At 37.5% G+C, this 19,810-nt stretch overlaps 1 protein-coding gene across 1 annotated transcript; it reads right to left on the minus strand.

The window, feature by feature from the left end:
* Positions 1-1,691: 1,691 nt before the first annotated feature.
* Anxa1 (annexin A1) lies at positions 1,692-18,929 on the minus strand. The gene is made up of 13 exons (NM_010730.2): positions 18,870-18,929; positions 12,951-13,030; positions 12,733-12,841; positions 12,015-12,109; positions 11,120-11,233; positions 10,308-10,398; positions 8,598-8,677; positions 7,907-7,963; positions 6,654-6,747; positions 5,865-5,960; positions 4,910-4,968; positions 3,483-3,605; positions 1,692-2,028 (listed from the first exon to the last, which is right to left on the minus strand). The coding sequence occupies exons 2-13, from the start codon at positions 13,014-13,016 to the stop codon at positions 1,972-1,974; spliced, it is 1,041 nt and encodes a 346-aa protein (NP_034860.2). The 5' UTR covers positions 13,017-13,030; positions 18,870-18,929; the 3' UTR covers positions 1,692-1,971.
* Between the last annotated feature and the right edge of the window lie 881 nt (positions 18,930-19,810).

The raw sequence follows: 19,810 nt of genomic DNA on the forward strand, positions 1-19,810 counted from the left end.
AAGGACCCTGTCCTTACAGTGTATATATATATATATTTGGCACCTTTCTCAAATATTCTTAAATTTTATAGTCTTAGTAATTAGATGTTCTGTATTGTATCATGTAGGGGAAGATGCTGATTGTAAAGTCTGCTTCCCTAACTCTTGATTTGGTCAAAAATGGAGTCCAAAAGCCAATTGCTGGGTAGAAGGAACAGGTGGGAGTTCTGGGTCCAGGAGGAAAAGAAGACAGAGGAAAAGAGAAAGGGCTTATTGGCCAGGCTTTGGAAGGAGAAGCAAGAAACAATCCTGTAACAGGGAAGCTAGAACCAGCAGCCTCCACCACTGGTGGATAGTCAAGGCTGTCAGCAGAGGCTAGCTGATACAGGCTAGCTGATAATTTTAAGGCAGAAGATTTGAGCCCAGCAATTTTGCTAGAAGACAAGTTACAAAGTAATAAAGCTCAGTGTGTGTGTGTGTGTGTGTGTGTGTGTGTGTGTGTGTGTGTGTGTTTATCCACTGATTCAAATGTCTCCGGTGAGGCTGGTAATTCAACCCCACCAGGAGCAAAGTTTGGTAGGAAGGAGAATCCAGATGGGTTATAGAGGCTTGGCGAAGCTAAGTTGGAAGGAGCAAAAGGGTATAGGGAAGAGCCTGAGCACAGGCAGCTGCTCCATGGTCACAGCTCCTGGGAAAGGTGGTAGCGTGTTTTGTAAATTACATGCAACAGTATCATTGATCCATGTGTTTGTTTTTAGGCCAGTACAAGGATGCTTTTACTACCATGGCTCTGTAACTAGCTTGAACTCTGGTATAGTAATACTTCCAAGTTACTTCTTCTTGCTTAGGAGCATTTTGGCTACCTGGAGTCTTATGTGTGTCCATATGTATTTTAGCAGTCTTTTGTTGGTGGTGGGGTTTTTGTTTTGTTTTGTTTGGTGTGTGTGTGTGTGTGTGTGTGTGTGTGTGTGTGTTTGTTTCTATTACAAAAATAAAATGGAGATTTTGCCTGGTTTTTATGATTTTGTAAATTGCTTTTGGTAGGATGATTGTTTTCACACTAAGTCTACCAATCCATGACTATAGAGGATATTCCTCTTTGTAGTGTCTTCTTCACATTCTTTCTTCTGATTAAGAATTTTTCACGTAGGTCTCTTTTAGCTTCCTTTCTGTGGTAAATATCTACTCCACCATAGATTATTTAGTCCCCAAATAAAAGACATAAAATCGTTATATTTATAGTAAGCCTTAAAAGCACTAGAGTTGGGCAGATATCTACCATCTATGCTATCTTGCCTACTTCCCTATCAATAACCCTGAGATATAACTTGTCATGTTCTGCCTAGGCTGCTCCTTCTCCAGTTGGCCTGCCCTCGAGGCATGTTTATTCATGATCCACCTACATGATGCCATCTTCTTTCTTCTCTCTCCTCTCCTCCCTGGTAGCCTCTGCCTCAGACCCAAAGCCTGGGAACCTCTATCTTTCTCAGCATGCTTAATATTGATATTCAGAAAGGCCATTTTTGTTAATTGATTATGTGTCCTGCTGATTTGGTGAAATTGTTGGTTATTTAATGGAGCTTTCTAGTAGAACTTTGGTGATTTCACAAAATCACAAAATTATCTCCAAATGGGGAAAACTGACTTCTCTTGGATTACATGCAGAAAAAAAGAAAATCACAAAAGGAGAGACAATGACACACCAATTGTCTTATAAAATTGTTTTATTTTATTATATGTAAACTTCTTTCTCAGGAATGGTACCAAAGTGACTTGCTTATGGGGCTTTATAATTTGGGATAAACATAATTAACAAAACAAGTATTTCTCTATTGTACAGAGTAATGATGTAAAATCTATTTATAGGCTATATTATTCAAAGCAGGTAATTAGACTTATCTGCCAAAGCAACTTTCCTACTTAAGCCCATGCCATCGAAGGAAAACAGCTAAGAGACATTCTCCTCAGAACCTTGCAGAATAGTTGGGATGTCTAGTTTCCACCACACAGAGCCACCAGGATTTTTTCATAGTCTCCTTTGGTTTCATCCTGTTGAGACAAAAAGAGAATATGTTTGACATGTTGCAAAATTATAATGAATACAAGCTATTTTTTTTTAAATTTATTTTTTATTAGGTATTTTCCTCATTTACATTTTCAATTCTATCCCAAAAGTCCCCCATACCCACCCCCCCCCAATCCCCTACCCACCCACTCCCCCTTTTTGGCCCTGGCGTTCCCCTGTACTGGGGCATATAAAGTTTGCAAGTCCAATGGGCCTCTCTCTGCAGTGATGGCCGACTAGGCCATCTTTTGATACATATGCAGCTAGAGACAAGAGCTCCGGGGTACTGGTTAGTTCATATTGTTGTTCCACCTATAGGGTTGCAGTTCCCTTTAGCTCCTTGGGTAATTTCTCTAGGTCCTCCATTGGGGGCCGTGTGATCCATCCAATAGCTGACTGTGAGCATCCACTTCTGTGTTTGCTAGGCCCTGGCATAGTCTCACAAGAGACAGCTATATCTGGGTCCTTTCAGCAAAATCTTGCTAGTGTATGCAATGGTGGAGTTACAGAGACAAAATTTGGAGCTGTGACGAAAGGATGGACCATCTAGTGATTGCCATATGCAGGGATCCATCCAATAATCAGCTTCCAAACGCTGACACCATTGCATACACTAGCAAGAATACAAGCTATTTTAATTGTAGAAGTAGCATGGTGTTTGTAGAGTCAGTTACAAAGCAAGTCATACATTACAGTGTATAATATAGCTATGTTCTAAAAATCTAAATTAAATATTCTCCAGAGGAGAACCAGAACAAAATCTACTCTGAACTAATTGTTGTATATTAGAACAAGTTATTTCTAAGTATTAATATATAATATAGTTAGTTGAAGTATTATATAATGTGATACCCCACATAAGAAAATATCTGAATCACTCAACAAAAGGAGTAAAAGTTATGGGCCTATAATTTTCTCATTTGAATTTCATTTATTTTAATTATCAAATACAAATAATGTGACTAGAAATGATTATCTTTCTGTAGGATCAGCCTCCTTGATTTTTTTGTAATGTGTTATTTTCTAACACCATAATTCATGACTTGAACATATATTTTGAGCATTTTATACAAGAAATACAAAGTACAAGTAAAACACTGAAAATTAATTTTAGTACTAAACTTTTAATCTTTCAATTTTAACTACAAAATAAATCATAACACATATCAATACTGCCAGAAATTCTGAAACATTCCAGAATTATTTATGCACAAAAGACTAGACATTTCTATATGGCTCAAAATGCAATAAGTTCTTTGGTAATCTAGATTTAATTATGTGCGGTTTAATTTATTTATGATTCACCCATACTAAGAAGCTGAGCTATTCTTATATATGCAGTGTATAGCTGTAGCATATCACATCTGCTTTACGCTTGGAAAATGTTGCATGAAGAACTTTCTTTCATGAGGTGCCAATGATAGAAAATACAACATACCAGGATGGCTTGGCAAAGAGAGATTCCATACTTCTTCTGGTAAAATACTTTGATTTCATTCATGTCAATTTCCGAACGGGAGACCATAATCCTGATCAATGCCTTATGGCGAGTTCCGGCACCCTGTGCAGACAGATCATGGTTTCATGACATGTAGGAAACCTCTCAATGAAGGCACTGGGTTTTCTAGAGAAGTTAAACCACCCCTATACGCTATTCTCCTCACCTCTTCCCCTTCCCTCAGTGTTCTAACACACCACACATATACTCATACCACGGGGGGGGGGGGGGGAGGGAGAGAGAGAGATATTGAGAGAGCACACTGGTAATGAAGGAATAAAAGAAGAGACCAGGAATTACATTAGCAGAAGGTGTGCATTAGCAGAAGGTGGCTTTCCACCATCCAATCTTTGTGATATCTCAACTATCGAATAATAGCCAAATGTATTGTTCCCTGAAGTCATAAATCTAACCTATGGACTTTAAAATCCCAGTTGTCTCCCATTTCTCTTACAATGAAGCAGCCATCTTACAAGGGCATATGATATCCTTTATAACTTCATACCCATTTAGACTGTCAAGCTAATCACACACACACACACACACACACACACACACACACACCACGCGCGCGCGCACACACACACACGCACGCACACACACACACGCACACACACCAGTTGGCAAGGAGAATGGAGGGAGAATTAATTAATATCCAAGTATTGTGCCTGCCTGAATTGATAAAAATAAGAAACGTGCATATCATTTTATAGAGCTCCTCAGTTATTCATATGTTAGTTCTTTCCATCTCTCTCCCTTTCTCTTAAGGCTTTGATATACATGGGTAACAAAGGGAAGATCATGTCATAACTCTTGTCTTCACATCACAAAATACAAGTGCTGGTGCAATCTCCTCTACTTTAACCTCCTTGCTTGATGAGATGATCAAGTATCTCAAATGCATCTCAAGACCACCTTCTACTTTTCTAACCATGGAATGTTATTTTAAATAATCCCTATGAGTTTATGGCATGAAAAGGCAGCAGAGTTATCAAGTCAAAAGAAAGCTAGAAAGTGAAAGACTATAAAGCTCACAACCTTGGTTGAAATAGGTTATGATAATCGCATGTAAAGAGGGGACTTTTCCACTCTTCTCTTGGTGATTTGAGTTTTAAGTAAATTATAAATCACCTATAAACTTCTTGCTATCTCACCTCATAACTATCTTTACAAATACCTTTTCTAAAAGTGCATCAAATCCAACAAGTATGTTCTAATGCAGAAGCATGTTTCTCTTCAAATCGAATAAAGCAGTGATGTCCTTTAAAGGAAATATATGTAATGCGATTTTTTTCAAGCAAAAAGTTCTTGGCTCTTCTCTCTGCAGACATTTCTCCTCTAAATAAAGCCTGTAAGTAGAACAGTACCTTCATGGCTTCGTACAGCTTCTCGGCAAAGAAAGCTGGAGTGCTGGTGGCACACTTCACTGTAAGAGATTCAAGTCATCACAAAATGAACATTCATATTTAAAAATAGAAAATAATTTTCTAAAAAGAGTTCTGACCTTCTGTCTAATGAAGGCTGTTTAGTTTATTGGAAGGTGGCGTTACTTTACACAAGGTGGTTGTCAACATTCTTTTTCTAGTCAACATTCAGTAGAGACTCAGCCCTGAATATACTCTTCTCTCTTTAGGTATGGGGAATCCATAATGGTCAGGCTTCTTAGATTCTTAGAGATACACAACCATGGCCCACACAAACAGTACATGTCTCCGGGAGACATGTAAAAGGTTCAGAATTTTAGAAATGAACCCATACCTACTAAATTAGCTTGTCCAAGACTTGTTCAAGACTATACAAGTGGTTACACCAGAAATTCAATGTGTTTCTCTTCATGACCACCCAGGAGGTATGTCCTGCTTGGTGCATTGCCTTTTAAACAGGGATTCAAAAATGTATTCTGCATATCCATATCTTAAAGAGCATCTGTTTCATTAAAAAGGCTTTCTTAAGCCAGGCAGGGTGGAGTACACCTTTAATCGAGGCACTTGAGAGGCAAAGGCAGTAGGATCTTTTGTGAGTTAAAGGCCAGCCTCGTCTACAGAGTAAGTTAAAGAATAGCCAGGACTGTTACACAGAGAGTCCCTGCCTCAAAAAAGAATAAAAGAAAGAAAAGAAAAAAAGGAAAGGAGAGAAAAGAAAGAAAAGCCTTCCAGTTTTATTATTTCATCATCAGTCTTGCATATTGCCTCCGTGTGAACATAGATGCAGGGATGTATCATCTCCTCAGGATTTTTTCCTTATATTATTTTTATAGAGCATCAGTGAAGTGCAAGTGTACAGGTTCCAGTGTGAAGCTTCGCCTGTGCTACTTCTACATACCGATGGTTGTGAGGCACTTCTCAATGTCACCCTTCAGTTCCAGATCCAGAGCTTTGTTCATGTCATGTTGACTGTACTTTCCGTAATTCTGAAACACTGAATGGGAAACAGAAGTTAAGATGTGGGCAAAGCATCCTGTCTACTAGTAAACTTTAGCAAAATCAGGGTAACTGACTCATGGGCCCCTTAGGGACACAGAACTCGTGTGTTGGTATACAATAATGAACTTTGCATTGCTATTTTTACACTCTGCCTTCCCAAAAGATTCAGAGACTACATCTTAATCATTGAGAATTTGGGGATTTTTTTTTTTTTTTTTTTTTTTTTTTGCTCTTTCTTGTTTCTGGACCAACTATACATTCTTTCCTTTATTTAGACCCTTGGAGTGTTTTTCTTCTTCTTCTTCTTCTTCTTCTTCTTCTTCTTCTTCTTCTTCTTCTTCTTCTTCTTCTTCTTCTTCTTCTTCTTCTTCTTCTTCTTCATTTTTTTGGCCTCAATTTTTAATGTTTTATTTATATCTCATGTCATAACTTCTCCAAAACTTTGGAAGAGTAGAAATAGCAAAAATAAGTTATATTTCTCACTCCAAAGTGAGAAAGTTTGTTCTCAGTGGTGTGAATAGTGGCAGACCAAAGCTATATGATAATAGATATATGGCAATAAAGGAACAGCATCGCCTAAAGCCATTTGATAGGGAAAGACCTCTTTCTTTTCTTCGTCTCACTTGTCCTCCATAAGTAACCTATGATCTTCTCTAAACACAATCCAGAGAAACTAATATCTTATTACCTCTGCGAAGATGAGGAAAGCTCCTGCTGGTCAGAATTGTGGTGAAGACGTTCACGTCTGTCCCCTTTCTCCTTTCTCCAGCTTCATACAAAGCCTGTCAAGAAATGGATAAGTGACCATGCGACCATGAACTGAATGACAAACACATAAAAATGTTACATTTAACAAAAGTCACATAGGCAATTACTCTGTACTCATACAATCAGAGTAGGCAGCAGGGAGGTTGGCCTTTCTTGAAAGTGAAGACAGGACAATAAAGTCAGCAGTATCTCACAAGGCATTTTGTAAACCTGAAAAACTGAGGCTATGTTTTCAGGATATCTCTTTGCTTAGTTCATTGTTTAAAATTATTCTTAAAATGGATTCTTTTTTGCTATTGTTTTGCTCAAAGAAATTATTAGCAAGTAGTATCAATAAATCAAAAATTCAACTGCTGCCTACATCTTGCATTTCCCTTCTATATTCACACATTTATTTGCTACTGAAGGATATTTCATATTGATGCTATGATTTTTGTACTCAAATTTCAATTCTGAAATTTGAAAGCTATGTATTCTTAGGAAATAATTTAAATACAAATATTCTTTGCAAATGAAAATAATGATCCCTGTTGTTTTTGTTACAAGTATGTTTTACAAAGTCTAAAATATTAATTTCTATCACAATCCTGAGCCATATTAATCATGTAGTCTCTGTAAATATGTATAAAGTATGTATAAATATGCATAGTCTAGAAATTTAAAATACTCACAAATATAAGGGTAATTGTTATCAGGGGCAATTACGCATCATTATTTTTTATATGTTTGCACGATTTCTATTAAAACAAAATGCTCAATGTGTTTCTAGATTTCCCTTTACTCAGCAATAATTTCCTTTCCTAGCTGAGCATAATGATGATTGCTTCTAGTTCCAGCGACTGAGAGACAGGGAAAAGAGGATTTCAAATAGATAGCAACTTACACTACCAACCAAGAGGTTGGGCTTACATGTAGGTTCTTATACTATAAAGTTAAAACTTGGAGTGTTCTCTACCTAACAGTCGTGGGAAAGACAGACAAATTGTTATTAAAGTCATCATTGGCTTTCTGAATAATAAGATCAATTGGAAACAAAAAGACTATATTTTTTATCCCTGGGCTACAAGAATCTGTGTCTAATTAAATGAACATTAAGGAAACATTGGCTTCTCCCAGGACTGGAGATCTGCTTCCATATATAAAGAGTAAGGATGTAGGAATATCCTTGCTTACCCTGGCATCTGTATCAGCCAAATCTTGATTCACACTCAAGTCCTGACAACGGTCACCCTGTAAAAATACACCAATATATTGTAAGATTTTCTGTAGGATGTAATTATAAGATGTGCTTAATTCTCTTAAAATCAGACAATAACCACTGAGGAAAAAGAGCATAAAACAGGGTCTATCCTCTCCAGCAATGTTGCACTGAGGAGCACAAGCCAGACAAAGCAGAGCATGAGCTCACGTAGGTCTGCTTCCTAAAACACTGGAACCCACAGAAGCACATAGTTCATTGGTGATAAGCAGCGATAGTAGGGTATGAAACACAGGTCTGGAAGATGCCAATGAAAGGACACAGTCGCTAATAAGCAGGGGTACACTGTGGCGTTACTATACAGTAAGAGAAATGTAATCTGTATCATAGTTGATATCTTTAAGTGACCTGAAGATAAACTTTAAATCTCAACTAAAAAAAAATGGTAGGAAGTTATAACAGGAAGACATTATTTTATGCCATTAATTGACATCCTATATACCAAAATATCACACTGTTCCCTCAAATACATACAAGTATAGTTCATCAATTAAGCAGCATTAGTTTGAAGAAAGAGAAAGTTTCTCATTCCTAGAAAATTATCACAACTCTTAAGTTTTTATTCAGCATAATAGCAAACACATTTCCAGAGCATTTATGTTATACCTTGGCAAGAGCAAGCAAGGCTTTCCGAAAGTCTCCAGATGTATCTGAAGTGATGTCTTTGGCCAGATCTCTTTTCAGCTCTAGGAGACAAGAAAAATAACTTTGTAGTAAATTATTCTAAAAAAATAATGATGCAAATAACTAATATCTTAAACATTTGTCCCAGAGTATCAGTTACAAAGTTGAATGACTCATGTTACATATTTCTGGTGACTCTGATCATATTACATGTAACTCAGGTTGCATGTGTTTTATGAGAATGGAAAAATGAGTACAGCTAAAATGTTAAGACTATAAAACACTTGCCTACAGACCAATAAAAGAAAAAGGAGCAATGCTGTGTATGAAAACTCAGAGTCACAAATAGCTTCTAACAAGAATGAATTGTTAAACATAAATTACCAAATCACTTTGAAACATAATATGTTGCCATTTATTTGCTAGAATGAATAGACCAGCATTGAAAAAGAAAAATAGGTAGTATTTGCTTGAACATTGGCTAGTATTGATATTTGATATGTATATTATATATTCAATGGCATTTGTTTGTGTATATGTGCAGTTATTTAAAGCTCATTTCTATACACATATGTTTAGTTATCAAATGTACTGCCTTAACGAAAAAAATAACTGAATTTATAATGAAATAGATACAGCATCTTAAGCTATTAAGTCTTCAGGATCATGGGGAAGTGTGAATGTCTATCTTTGTAAAGTATGTTTCATCAAACACATTAATAATTACATCTCTTGAATTATTAATGACAAATGGCTCTAAGGCAAGCATCAGTAATAGAGTTAAAATCTGCAGAAAATGTGGTTGAAAACTTCCTTAGACTCATGTGCTAAATTGAGAAAGATGTGCAATGCTGTTGTCCCATGAGTTTGATAAGAGAATCAAAAAGATTCTTTACAAAGCCACATATTAATTTAACAAAGCAAAGCAAAAAGCCACCAGCTCAGAGGAACTAGAAAATCACCAGAAACCAGAATCCCTCGGCAAGGAGGAATGAATCATTGACTAAAGGCCTCATGGTCTGATGAGCCACCCACAGTCTCATGCAAAGTATCTGTCTAACCAGAGAGAAAGGGAACTGAATTGTTTATGCTCTCAATGGTAAAATTAAGACTCCCAAAAAAGGGGCTGGAAAGATGGCTCAGTGGTTAAAAGCACTGACTGCTCTGCCAGAAGAGCAACCTGAGTTCAACTCCCAACAACCACGTGGTGGCTTACATCTGTAATGGGATCTGATGCCCTCTTCTGGAGTGTCTGAAGACAGCTACAGTGTATATGCATATACTATATATAGCATATATATTAAAGCTATTTTTAAAAATCCCAACAAAGGATTAGAAAGATGAATGGAAAGTGTTCTAATTAGAAGTATTTATTCTAACTGTCTAGTCATTTCAAAGTAAAAACCACTGGGTAGTTCAGAACAGTAGAAATGTTTTTAGAAAGCTATCTAAGTCCAAAAATGTTCTGAATCCAATTCTCTTTACAACATGTGTGCTAATTGGTGGGTTGGGGGCATGTGTTTTCTTGTTTCCCTCACCCTGCATTCCAGGAATACTGAACCAAGCAGGAAGGGGCCATTTTAGAATATAGGCTTTCTAAATCTTACACAGTCACCACCCATAGCTAACTTTTAAAAATGTATTTTTATCTGATTTCCTGTCCAACTCAGGCACTCAGATACTGGGTCTGACCTTCTCTGTAGACTCTATTAATCTCTCTGATTTGTTCGTTAGATCTTGTTGTCAAAATCTCAATGAGAGTGTCTTCATCTGTTCCAAGTCCCTGAATTTAAAGAAAAAAAAATACATTTAAAGTTTTTCCACTCAGGAAATCAACTTGTTTCGTCCACACAAAGTTTGTTGTAATTTGTCATTTAGCAAATTTTGTTCATATTTTTAAAAACATATAACATCTTTCTAAAGTAAAGTAGGTTTATGTTCAGTATTTTGGATGAAAGTTTAAAAATACATATATTTGATTTATGCATTTTAAAAACATGGAAAACATTAGTTCCAATATTTTTTTTCATGTCTCTACTGACTGATTCATTAAATCATTAAGTTGCTCAGTCACTGGACTCATACTGATTGACAGTCTTGTAGTAGATAATGAAGGCTCAGTTACAGAAATACACAGATTTTCCTGCACATTTTTTAGGAAAGTTATTTTTCATTAAAAGAGTATTTTAGGGGGCTGGTGAAAAAGTTCCGCTGTTAAAAGCTCTTGTTCATGCAGAAGACCCAGATTCAATTCCTCTCATCCACATAGTGGCTTGCAACCATCTATAAGTCCCAACACAAGAGGATCAAATGGCCTCTTCTGACCAAGAGTGCCAGGCACACAGGTGAGATATATATATATATATATATATATATATATATATATATATATATATATATATACACACACATAGATACATTCAAGTAAAACACTCATTCAAATAAAACATCTTAAAAGCTGCTGGGGACCTGGTGATGGGGGAGAGGTAGTGAGAATAATTTACCTTCATGGCACCACGGAGTTCATCTGCATCAAACTGAGCTGGAGTTTTTAGCATAGCCAAAACAACCTCCTCCAGGTGGCCTGTAAGGGCTTTTCTCAAGACTTCATCCAAGGGCTGGGGAAAAAAAAAAAAAAGGATTAGTGAGTTCCTAACAGTCTTGTTCCTAGTGACATCTCAATTTGGTCAGTCACCCATTAGAGCTCCTTTCATCCATACAAAACATCAGTTGGATATATATACGACATCCTCTCCATCATGTAATGTAGAGAGCTTAGATGAAATGCGCTTAGATGAAATGCACTGAATCTGAGACTAACTTCCTACAGGATTGGGTTCTCAGTGTTCTTTACAGGAAAGGAATCACAGAGCTCAAAACACAAAGCTGCCACATCCTTTTCATTGGTCTAGTAAACACTATAATTAAAAAAAATAAAAATAAAAAAGGTAGCTTCCATTTTTTAAATTGCATCCAGTTAAAAAGAAACTATCTAGAGTGGCCACGAGAGATATAAAGTTCACTTCCATCATAATGTTGCATAAAATATTTAGATTTCGTCATAAAGCAGCTCATTCAAGTTTTAGTGACATTCAAAAAAATGCACTTCAATAAGGACACGTTCTTTGTTCCTCCACAGTAATTTTGATGCCTATTTTGCTTAAATGCTTAAACAACTTCACCTCTGAAAGCTTTTATGGCAAGATAGCCAATGTTTGAACTGAGGAAATTTGCTACAAAATGGTCCTATTTCAAGAAAGGAGACAAATATTGTGACTCCGATTTCCGGAGTAATGGGCTCACGGTGTTTAATATGGAAAGACTAACAAATGTGATTCAGAAGCGCATTGAAAGATGAATATGAGCAAACTGAGCGTCTGTGGTCATCATTCTCACTACCTTTCCATTCTCCTGTAAGTACGCGGCCTTGATCTGCTGGCGCTGAGCATTGGTCCTCTTGGTAAGAATGTCAATGATGGTTGCTTCATCCACACCTGGAAATACAAGGTCTGAGGCTTTAAGATCAATTCTCTCAATCACCCACAACTGACAGAAAGTGTTTCTTTATCAAGGCAGCACTCAAGGCACACTCATAGCAAAGCTGGGAAAGAGAATTGCATCAGCCCGGAAAATGAACAAATGCCACAGCACGTATCAAACTGGAGGATGTTTAAGACGACACGTCAACCATTTGAATGGGAAACAAAGAGCCGATCAATGATTTCTGGATTTAGGCACTCCAGATACATATTCAAATCCTCAGCGTAATCACCGGTGTTCATTTACGCACTGATTTCTACTAGAAACAGGCTGGTATGGACATCTGTTATTGTAACAGAGATTCGATCACTGACCAAACTTTCCTACGTACTGAAAGGAAGGACATTTTACTCTTTGGAAGTGATCTAACTCCACAGCACATGAAGGCCTGGAATGGAAACCTTCTTGCCTTGGCCTCTCTAGTACTGATGTTATAGATAAGAACTATTGCAGCCGACTAAATCTTTTTATGTCCGAAGCGTAAGACTCTGCATAACTCAGGTTTATTTCCCAATAACTGTTCAAGTAATTTCTATGAGATGTTCAGAAGGAGATTTGTTTATGAAAACACACTCACCTTTAACCATGATAGCTTTGTGCAAGGCAGCAACATCCGAGGATACATTGAAGGAAGGGTAGGGGCTCACTGCTGACCCAGGACCACCTTTGTATGATTTTACAGCTTGCTATGTGTGCAAGAGACATGAATTAGTTTTTAGTCATTCATTTATTTATTCATTCATGTTACTGTCCATTTTAACATGGTAACTACTTCATAATATTTTGACTACTTACAACATATTCCTGTTCTTGATTTTCAAGAAAACGGGCCTGCTTGAGGAATTCTGATACCATTGCCATTTTTAGAGAAGTATCTGGAAAAAAATGGATCGGTACTCTTATATAATAAAATCAACATCCACAAACACTACGCTTAACACTCAAGACACTACAATAGAAAGCAAACTTGTCCTTATTTTGCTGTGATTATTCTTTGGTGCAGCATAAAATGTGTGGTGTTTATATTTCTTTAAAGACTATTCTTACCGTGAAAATGAAACTCACAGCCTCTACTCAGAAATGAATCATTTTCTTGTTCTTTCTAGTCTTGCCCTCTAAGGTTCACGTAAGTATAGGACCTGAGGAGAAGAGCTGATAGTCACAATGCCTGATCTACATTCACAGACCACCCAGAGATGCTAAGCAAAGAGGATGCAAAAACTGTGGTATGCCTTCCTTTGCCTCTGGGAATCTAAAGCTGGCCTGTGCTCTCTGGTTTAAAGCAAAAAGGCTAAGGGGAAGGGCTGCTTCAGAGAGGCTTTCTTGAAATATGTCAAAACAAATCTGGTTGAAAGCTTCAGAGAAAAAAAAATTGAGGGAAGGTTTGTCATATTTGAGAGGATGGGTAAAGTTTGCTAGATGAAGAATTGATAATAGAAGTTGCAACAAGGAATTTACATATATTTTCACAGCAATATCATTATGTGTGTGAATGGAAAGCAGTGTGATCCCATTTGTACTTTGGAAGTAGCATCCTTTTTTTACATCTTGGGGAATCACAGTAAAGGGTGAAAAGAAAGGCAAGACCACTCAGTATGTCATGCAAGCATCTGTGTGCGCTCAATCAGGGCCTGTGCCAAAGGCATGTCCAGAGAAAATTCGCTTCCTCCTATGAAATAAAATAATCCAAAACCATCTACAGGACTGGATCAACTTAAAACTCTGCATTTCTTTCTCAAAAAAAAAAAAAAAAAAGCAGCTTCCCTCCTTCCTTCCTTTTGTTTTTCCTTCTTCCTTTCCTTTCTTTTTCATTGCTTGGTGCATCATCATTTGAATAAATAATTATCTTCACATTTTTTTCCACTTGAGCAGCTAAGCATTATTCTTGTATGCGTACACACAAACAGAAAAGGATTGTTTTATCATTGTTTTGTCTCTGTTCTAACAAGAAGCATTTGGGCGATGTTGCCATATGCATAATTTTTTGGCAACTATCATAAAGGGCGTCTCAAGTTACGTGCACAGCTTGCAGCCTGGTAATGTTTGTATTTAACGGAACAAAATCTTTTTAAAGCTTAAAGTATGCTAACCATTGGTCTGTTTTCTCTACAAACGCATAATACCATTGATGATTCCTTTTGTCAGAGTCTGCATTTTTGTTGTTGTTGTTGTTGAAACAGGTATTCAGCACCTACACTTATCTATCTCCGACACCCTCTAGAGATTGTGCAATGAATGCCTTTGAGGAAGGGTGGAAAGATAATCTCTGAAATGTCAGTTCATGATTTGTAGACTTAAAAGTTAGGAAGAGTAAAACTCACAAAGTTGTCCCTTCCTAGCATGTCCAGACAACGTCTTTCTGTCTGTATCTGCTAGAAGAATGATTCATTTTCAATAACAAGATTAAATACCAGAGGCAAATAACACTCGAAACAGAGACATTCTGTACCTAACCATGGTGATGGGGCTTGTTCAAATTACTATTCTGTCATTTGTGTGGAGAGCAATCACCAAAGTACGGTATTCATTCTCACATCAATGCCTTCATAGCTATTCCCATGCTACTCATGGCATGCAATCATGCATGGTATTGTACTTCCCACTATAGTTGAATCTGGTGTAATTGCTGTTGCCACACAGTATTTCACATTTTGACTGCCAAGTTGGCACACCTACAGCTTCATTGCTTTTCTGCAGAAGTTTCAGCATTCAGAGTTGCTATTTTCACCACCACACCCAAGCCCTAGTATAATGAAATCTTCAAAATGAATGATCTGATCATTTGCTTTTTAAAAACAAAAACAGTGATTTCATTATTTTCAGTTAAGTAATGAAAAAAAAATTCTTCAAACTGGAGGATCATCTGAAATCAAAAATGAGTATGACAACTCAATGCTGATCTTAGGGAGTTTATGAAAGTACTGTGCTTTCGCGGTTTTAGCGCAATTAAAATTAACTGCATAGTGCACACCCATCTTCCTGAAGACTAAGAAAGTGTAATGAAATAATGACTCTGTTAATTATACTGTGCAACAGAACAAGAAGCAGTAAGTTGAGCCATGTACTTGGCAAGAGTATCCTTACAGAAGACAGCGTTGAACCTGCATCTTTTGAGCATCCTCCTTCTAGCCTGCTGTTTATGCATAGGCCAGAAGGAAGGTCCAGAAAAGCAATGGATACAGAACAGAATAGTCTTCACGAATGTCAGCAGAAGAAAATGGACTCTAGGGTCGGCTTCTAGCTCTTGGAGAGTTTAAGGACTGTAAAAGGATGGATGTTGCTCTAAAGAAAATGCACTTTATCACAACCTGCTAAGTGCCAAAGATGCTAACCTTCATTAACAGGATGGCTTATATACAAAGATGCTAACCTTCATTAACAGGATGGCTTACATACAAAGCACTGTTCAGGTGGCACAGGGGGAATGGGAGGTGGATCCATAGCTACACTTCTCTGCCTACTTACCACCTAGATTTTTCATGGAGACAAACTTAATTAAATGGAAGACTTTGTTTCTTTCCTCCTATTTGTCTTAATATAATATTGCTTTATATCAACACATACTTCAATTATTTATCAATAAGTTCTCAATCCAAATTAATTTCCAAGACTAAAACGAGCTAATTCAAAAATAACCCACCCACATGGAAGTGGATTCTATTTCATGTTTTTTCTTTACTTGACAATTTTTTGTGTTGTGTGAATAAGCAGTGCCTATTAATTTTCCCTCATATGTGGATTAAGTGGGAAGGGTCTAAGAATTAGGCTTTTTGTGGATTTATATGTTTGTAGTCATCTTCAGGCTTCTGAGTGTCATGGAAAGTGACTTCCAGAATCTGTGTGGAAAATAGCTGAATTTCTTGGTTTACCAACTCTTCCTGGTTCCAACATTATTTCTGTGTTATTGCAAAGCACAACATGAAGAAAATCTCGTTGAGTAACTTACTTATTCACACAAGATAGTGTCCCGAGAGATGACAGCAATGTGGCTTATGCCCTGGTTATATGCTAGGACTATCAGTTTCACAACGGTAGTAGCAGTAATCATTAGCCACTTCTTTTTTGACAAAATAACTTTGTCACCACCCGCATTATTTCTATATGTGATGACCTTTCCAGACATACATCCTGCGAGTAGTGTCAGTGGTCATCATATAAATATATGCTTTCTGACTGCAAAATACTATGTGTTTTTAAATTAGTAAACAGAGATGAGAAGATCAGTACTACGTTTAATCCACTTGAGATCCAGATTCATCAATAGAGAATCTATTGGAGACTCAACAGTTTTCACTGCAGCCTGAGGATATTGATTTTTTCGTGTTTTTGCTTTGTGTACAATTCTTCCTTGAATACGTGCTTTGTAAGCCCTTCCCACAACTACCCACGTGGAGAAGATAATTAGACTCTTCAATGGCCACATGAGAGGTAATTAGTCTATACAATGACATCACGCTTAAAACGCCATTTAGCCAAAGATAGCACCTGGTTATTTGGCTTCGGGCTTCTGACCAGGGAGTTTCTGTGGCCTGGAATGCTCTGACCTCATCTACTCCTCTGTCTTTTGCCTGACTCACTGCTGCTTGATGAAGGCTCAGCTAAGGCTCCATGATGGTTTCACTGGGACTCAGCTCTGCACTGGGGGACCTTTGAAAGCATCTTGTTTCTGCCCATCCAATAGCCTCATGCCACTATGCATTAAGTCTTCATGCTGGCATCTAACCCTCCAGCAGTCTTCCCCGAAGACACGGACCATTTGCTTGGAATCTGCAGTACCTCATGAAGTACCTGGAATTCTGGATATCCATAAGCATTAAGAATTATTACTAAATAAATAAATAAATCTTATTAAATAAACAAACAGCACTAGGGAAACAGCTACACAGATTTAACCAACAAATTTGACCCATAATGATAGTATTTTAAATAGAAAAATCATATCGTGGTGCTGTGGGCCTTTTTGTTTGTTTGTTTCTTTTTTTCTTTAACTGGAAATTTGACTTCACACACACACACAAAAAAAACATGAAAATTCTTCAGGTAAAATGTAATGTTAATTTAATATGTAAAATGAGAATGTTAAAATAAATATAGCTATAGCTATAGATCCCAATCACTTAGCTTACATTTCACCTTGAGTCCAAAGAGGGATTAACCTAAAGAGAAAGGTATTAGACAGATTGGATGCTTGATCATTCTGATAAATGAGTATAAGATTAAAGGAAAAAGAAATATTAAACTTTGAGAATTGTTCATGGTTCATCCCTAAGGATCCAGTAGTTTTTATTTGTGTCTTTTGCTCTGACTTTAAATATGTAACAATTTAATAGGTCTAGAGGGAAATAAGTGAGCCTGTCCAGCCTGTCCAACGTTGTTCAGGCATCAACGTTGCAGAAGTTTTTGATTGAGAAAGTATTTAACAAGCATCTGACTTTAGCTGGCTCCTTATGAGTGTTGCTATAGTCTCAAGAGCAGCGGTCTCCTATCAGGGAACTAGGAGGTATAGGTGTGTCTCTGGGCTCTGGTAACCACATAACTTCTGAAATGTGGAAGAAGCCATTTCAGAAGCAGGAAACCAACATTTTACAACATATGAATCAGCTGAAACAGGACTGAGCTGCAGCGAGCAAAGCACAGTACCTGCTCAGTGTTAGGGACATTGATTTCTCAGGAGTCATACTACCGAGGCACCGTGGCAAGAGGAAGCACATTTTTAATGGACACCCATAAAATTAGGAGATAAGACATTTCATTAACAGTTTTAAGTGAGCTAAGGAAAAGGTCCTTGAAGGCACATCTGTAATAAGCCAAGTGTGTAGTTAGGAATCATATGCTCTCACTTTTGCAATTTGATTCAATATTGTACAGCTTTATTTTTGTTTTGTTTTGCTTTCCTAGGAAATTTATCTCCTTATCTTATGCTACACCAAGACCGTCGCTAGGCAGAAGAGTTTCTGTAGGGCCCCTGCGGCATTCCGTGGGATGACTTCTCTGACCTCACCCTGGAAAAATCTGCTTTCCCCTTAGGTTTTCAAATGAGCACCAGAAAAGCCTGTCTATGACACAGAGATTATAGGGAGGGGAGGTGGCCACTCCCTGCTTAAATGAGACAAGTAATAAGCGGACCATCTTAAAGTGAGTAAACATAACATTGATTCAAAACGCTAATTAAAAAGGACCACTCGGAGCCTGGGATTCATTTGGTTTTATTAAAGAAAAATATTTTTAGCTGTGAAAGCCTTCCATTTTGGAACAGTTCTTGAGAGTTTTCCATTTGTGGTTTCTGTGGGACCCCCACTTGCCTTCCCACTCCAGCTCTGGACCCACACAAAACTCACAGCTCTTTGGAAAACTTTTCCAAAGAGGAGGAAAGAAAATCCTCACTCTTAGCTTGCCAGAGCACACTTTCTCTTTGCTCCTTTAGTAACTCATCAGCAGGACAGTAAACTTGCCAGACTTTCAGACATGCATTTCTTAGTTAAGAAAGGCAAAACTTTATGATTTTGTAACGTCTAAAAGATAAGCACACAGTCTAATTTTGCAGCAGGATTAGCTAAGACATGGTATTTGCAACAAACCGTAAATCCTGTAGTTGAATTCAGCAGTCAACAGCACTTCCTTAAGAAGCCCCAGGCAAACCAAGCAAGAAGTTCTTACCCGATTTTGTGGTTTCTCCAGCAAGCAGAACTCTGTAAAATGAAAGCTAAGCCTTACCTTTGTATTTGCTTGTCTTCCCGGGGACTGAAGAGAGACTCTGCTCAGATGGTTTCAGACTGGAAGTGGAGGGTTGGACTCCTGATTTTATAGGATATGAACTGAAGCCACACCTAGCAACCAGAAGTTAGTAACTGGCTGTCTTTTGTTTGAAGAACTGGCTCAGCCCTGGTCAAAACCAAGGAGAAACAAGTCTTGCAAAACTACTCCCGGAACCATCTCAGCCACAGAAAGAAACAGGAATCATGGATTTTCCCCCTGCTGTTCCTTCTGAGGTTTTATTCCTCACAGGAATGGTTCAGTGCAGTCGTGGTTCAGCTATGTTGCTCTCCCTGTCTTATCTTGGAGAACTTACTGGGACTCCTTTAAAATTAAACACATTGACCACAAAACTAAAAAAGAAGAAGAAGAAGAAGAAGAAGAAGAAGAAGAAGAAGGAGGAGGAGGAGGAGGAGGAGGAGGAGGAGGAGGAGGAGGAGGAGGAGGAGGAGGAGAAGAAGAAGAAGAAGAAGAAGAAGAAGAAGAAGAAGAAGAAGAAGAAGAAGAAGAAGAAGAAGAAGAAGACGAAGAAGAAGAAGAAGAAGAAGAAGAAGAGGAAAAGGGAAGGAAGGAGAGGGTTTGATTTCAGCCCTAGCACTTATTACTATGTGATTTGGAGGGCTTAATTTATTTCTCTGAATTTGTTACCATTTTTGTATGTTGAAGTTATATCACTAAGGCTCTACTTATGCTCAAGACATTGTAGACAATTGAAATAGAACTTATTTGGAGGTTTTTAAAAAATGATTCTCTAATGAGTGCTTTTCTTGTGATTCACCAGCAATGCTCTTGCCTTCCTATTAAGCCTTTGAAACTAGTATAACTAAGAAACAGGGAACTCGTGAGACTCTGAATTACCTCAGCATTTTCAATAATCGATGTTAAAGATGGAATTATAATGA

Source organism: Mus musculus, chromosome 19, assembly GCF_000001635.26.
Source record: "Mus musculus strain C57BL/6J chromosome 19, GRCm38.p6 C57BL/6J".
In the NCBI taxonomy this organism is placed as follows: domain Eukaryota; kingdom Metazoa; phylum Chordata; class Mammalia; order Rodentia; family Muridae; genus Mus; species Mus musculus.

Bases quoted from the DNA above. Each gene is read 5' to 3' on its own strand.
- Anxa1 (NM_010730.2), bottom strand. From the start codon at position 13,016: ATGGCAATGGTATCAGAATTCCTCAAGCAGGCCCGTTTTCTTGAAAAT. The intron at 12,842-12,950 runs GTAAGTAGTCAA...TTGCACACATAG, and splicing joins ATCAAGAACAGGAATATGTT to CAAGCTGTAAAATCATACAA. The intron at 11,234-12,014 runs GTAGTGAGAATG...TTTTTTCCCCAG, and splicing joins ACTTACAGGAGAATGGAAAG to CCCTTGGATGAAGTCTTGAG.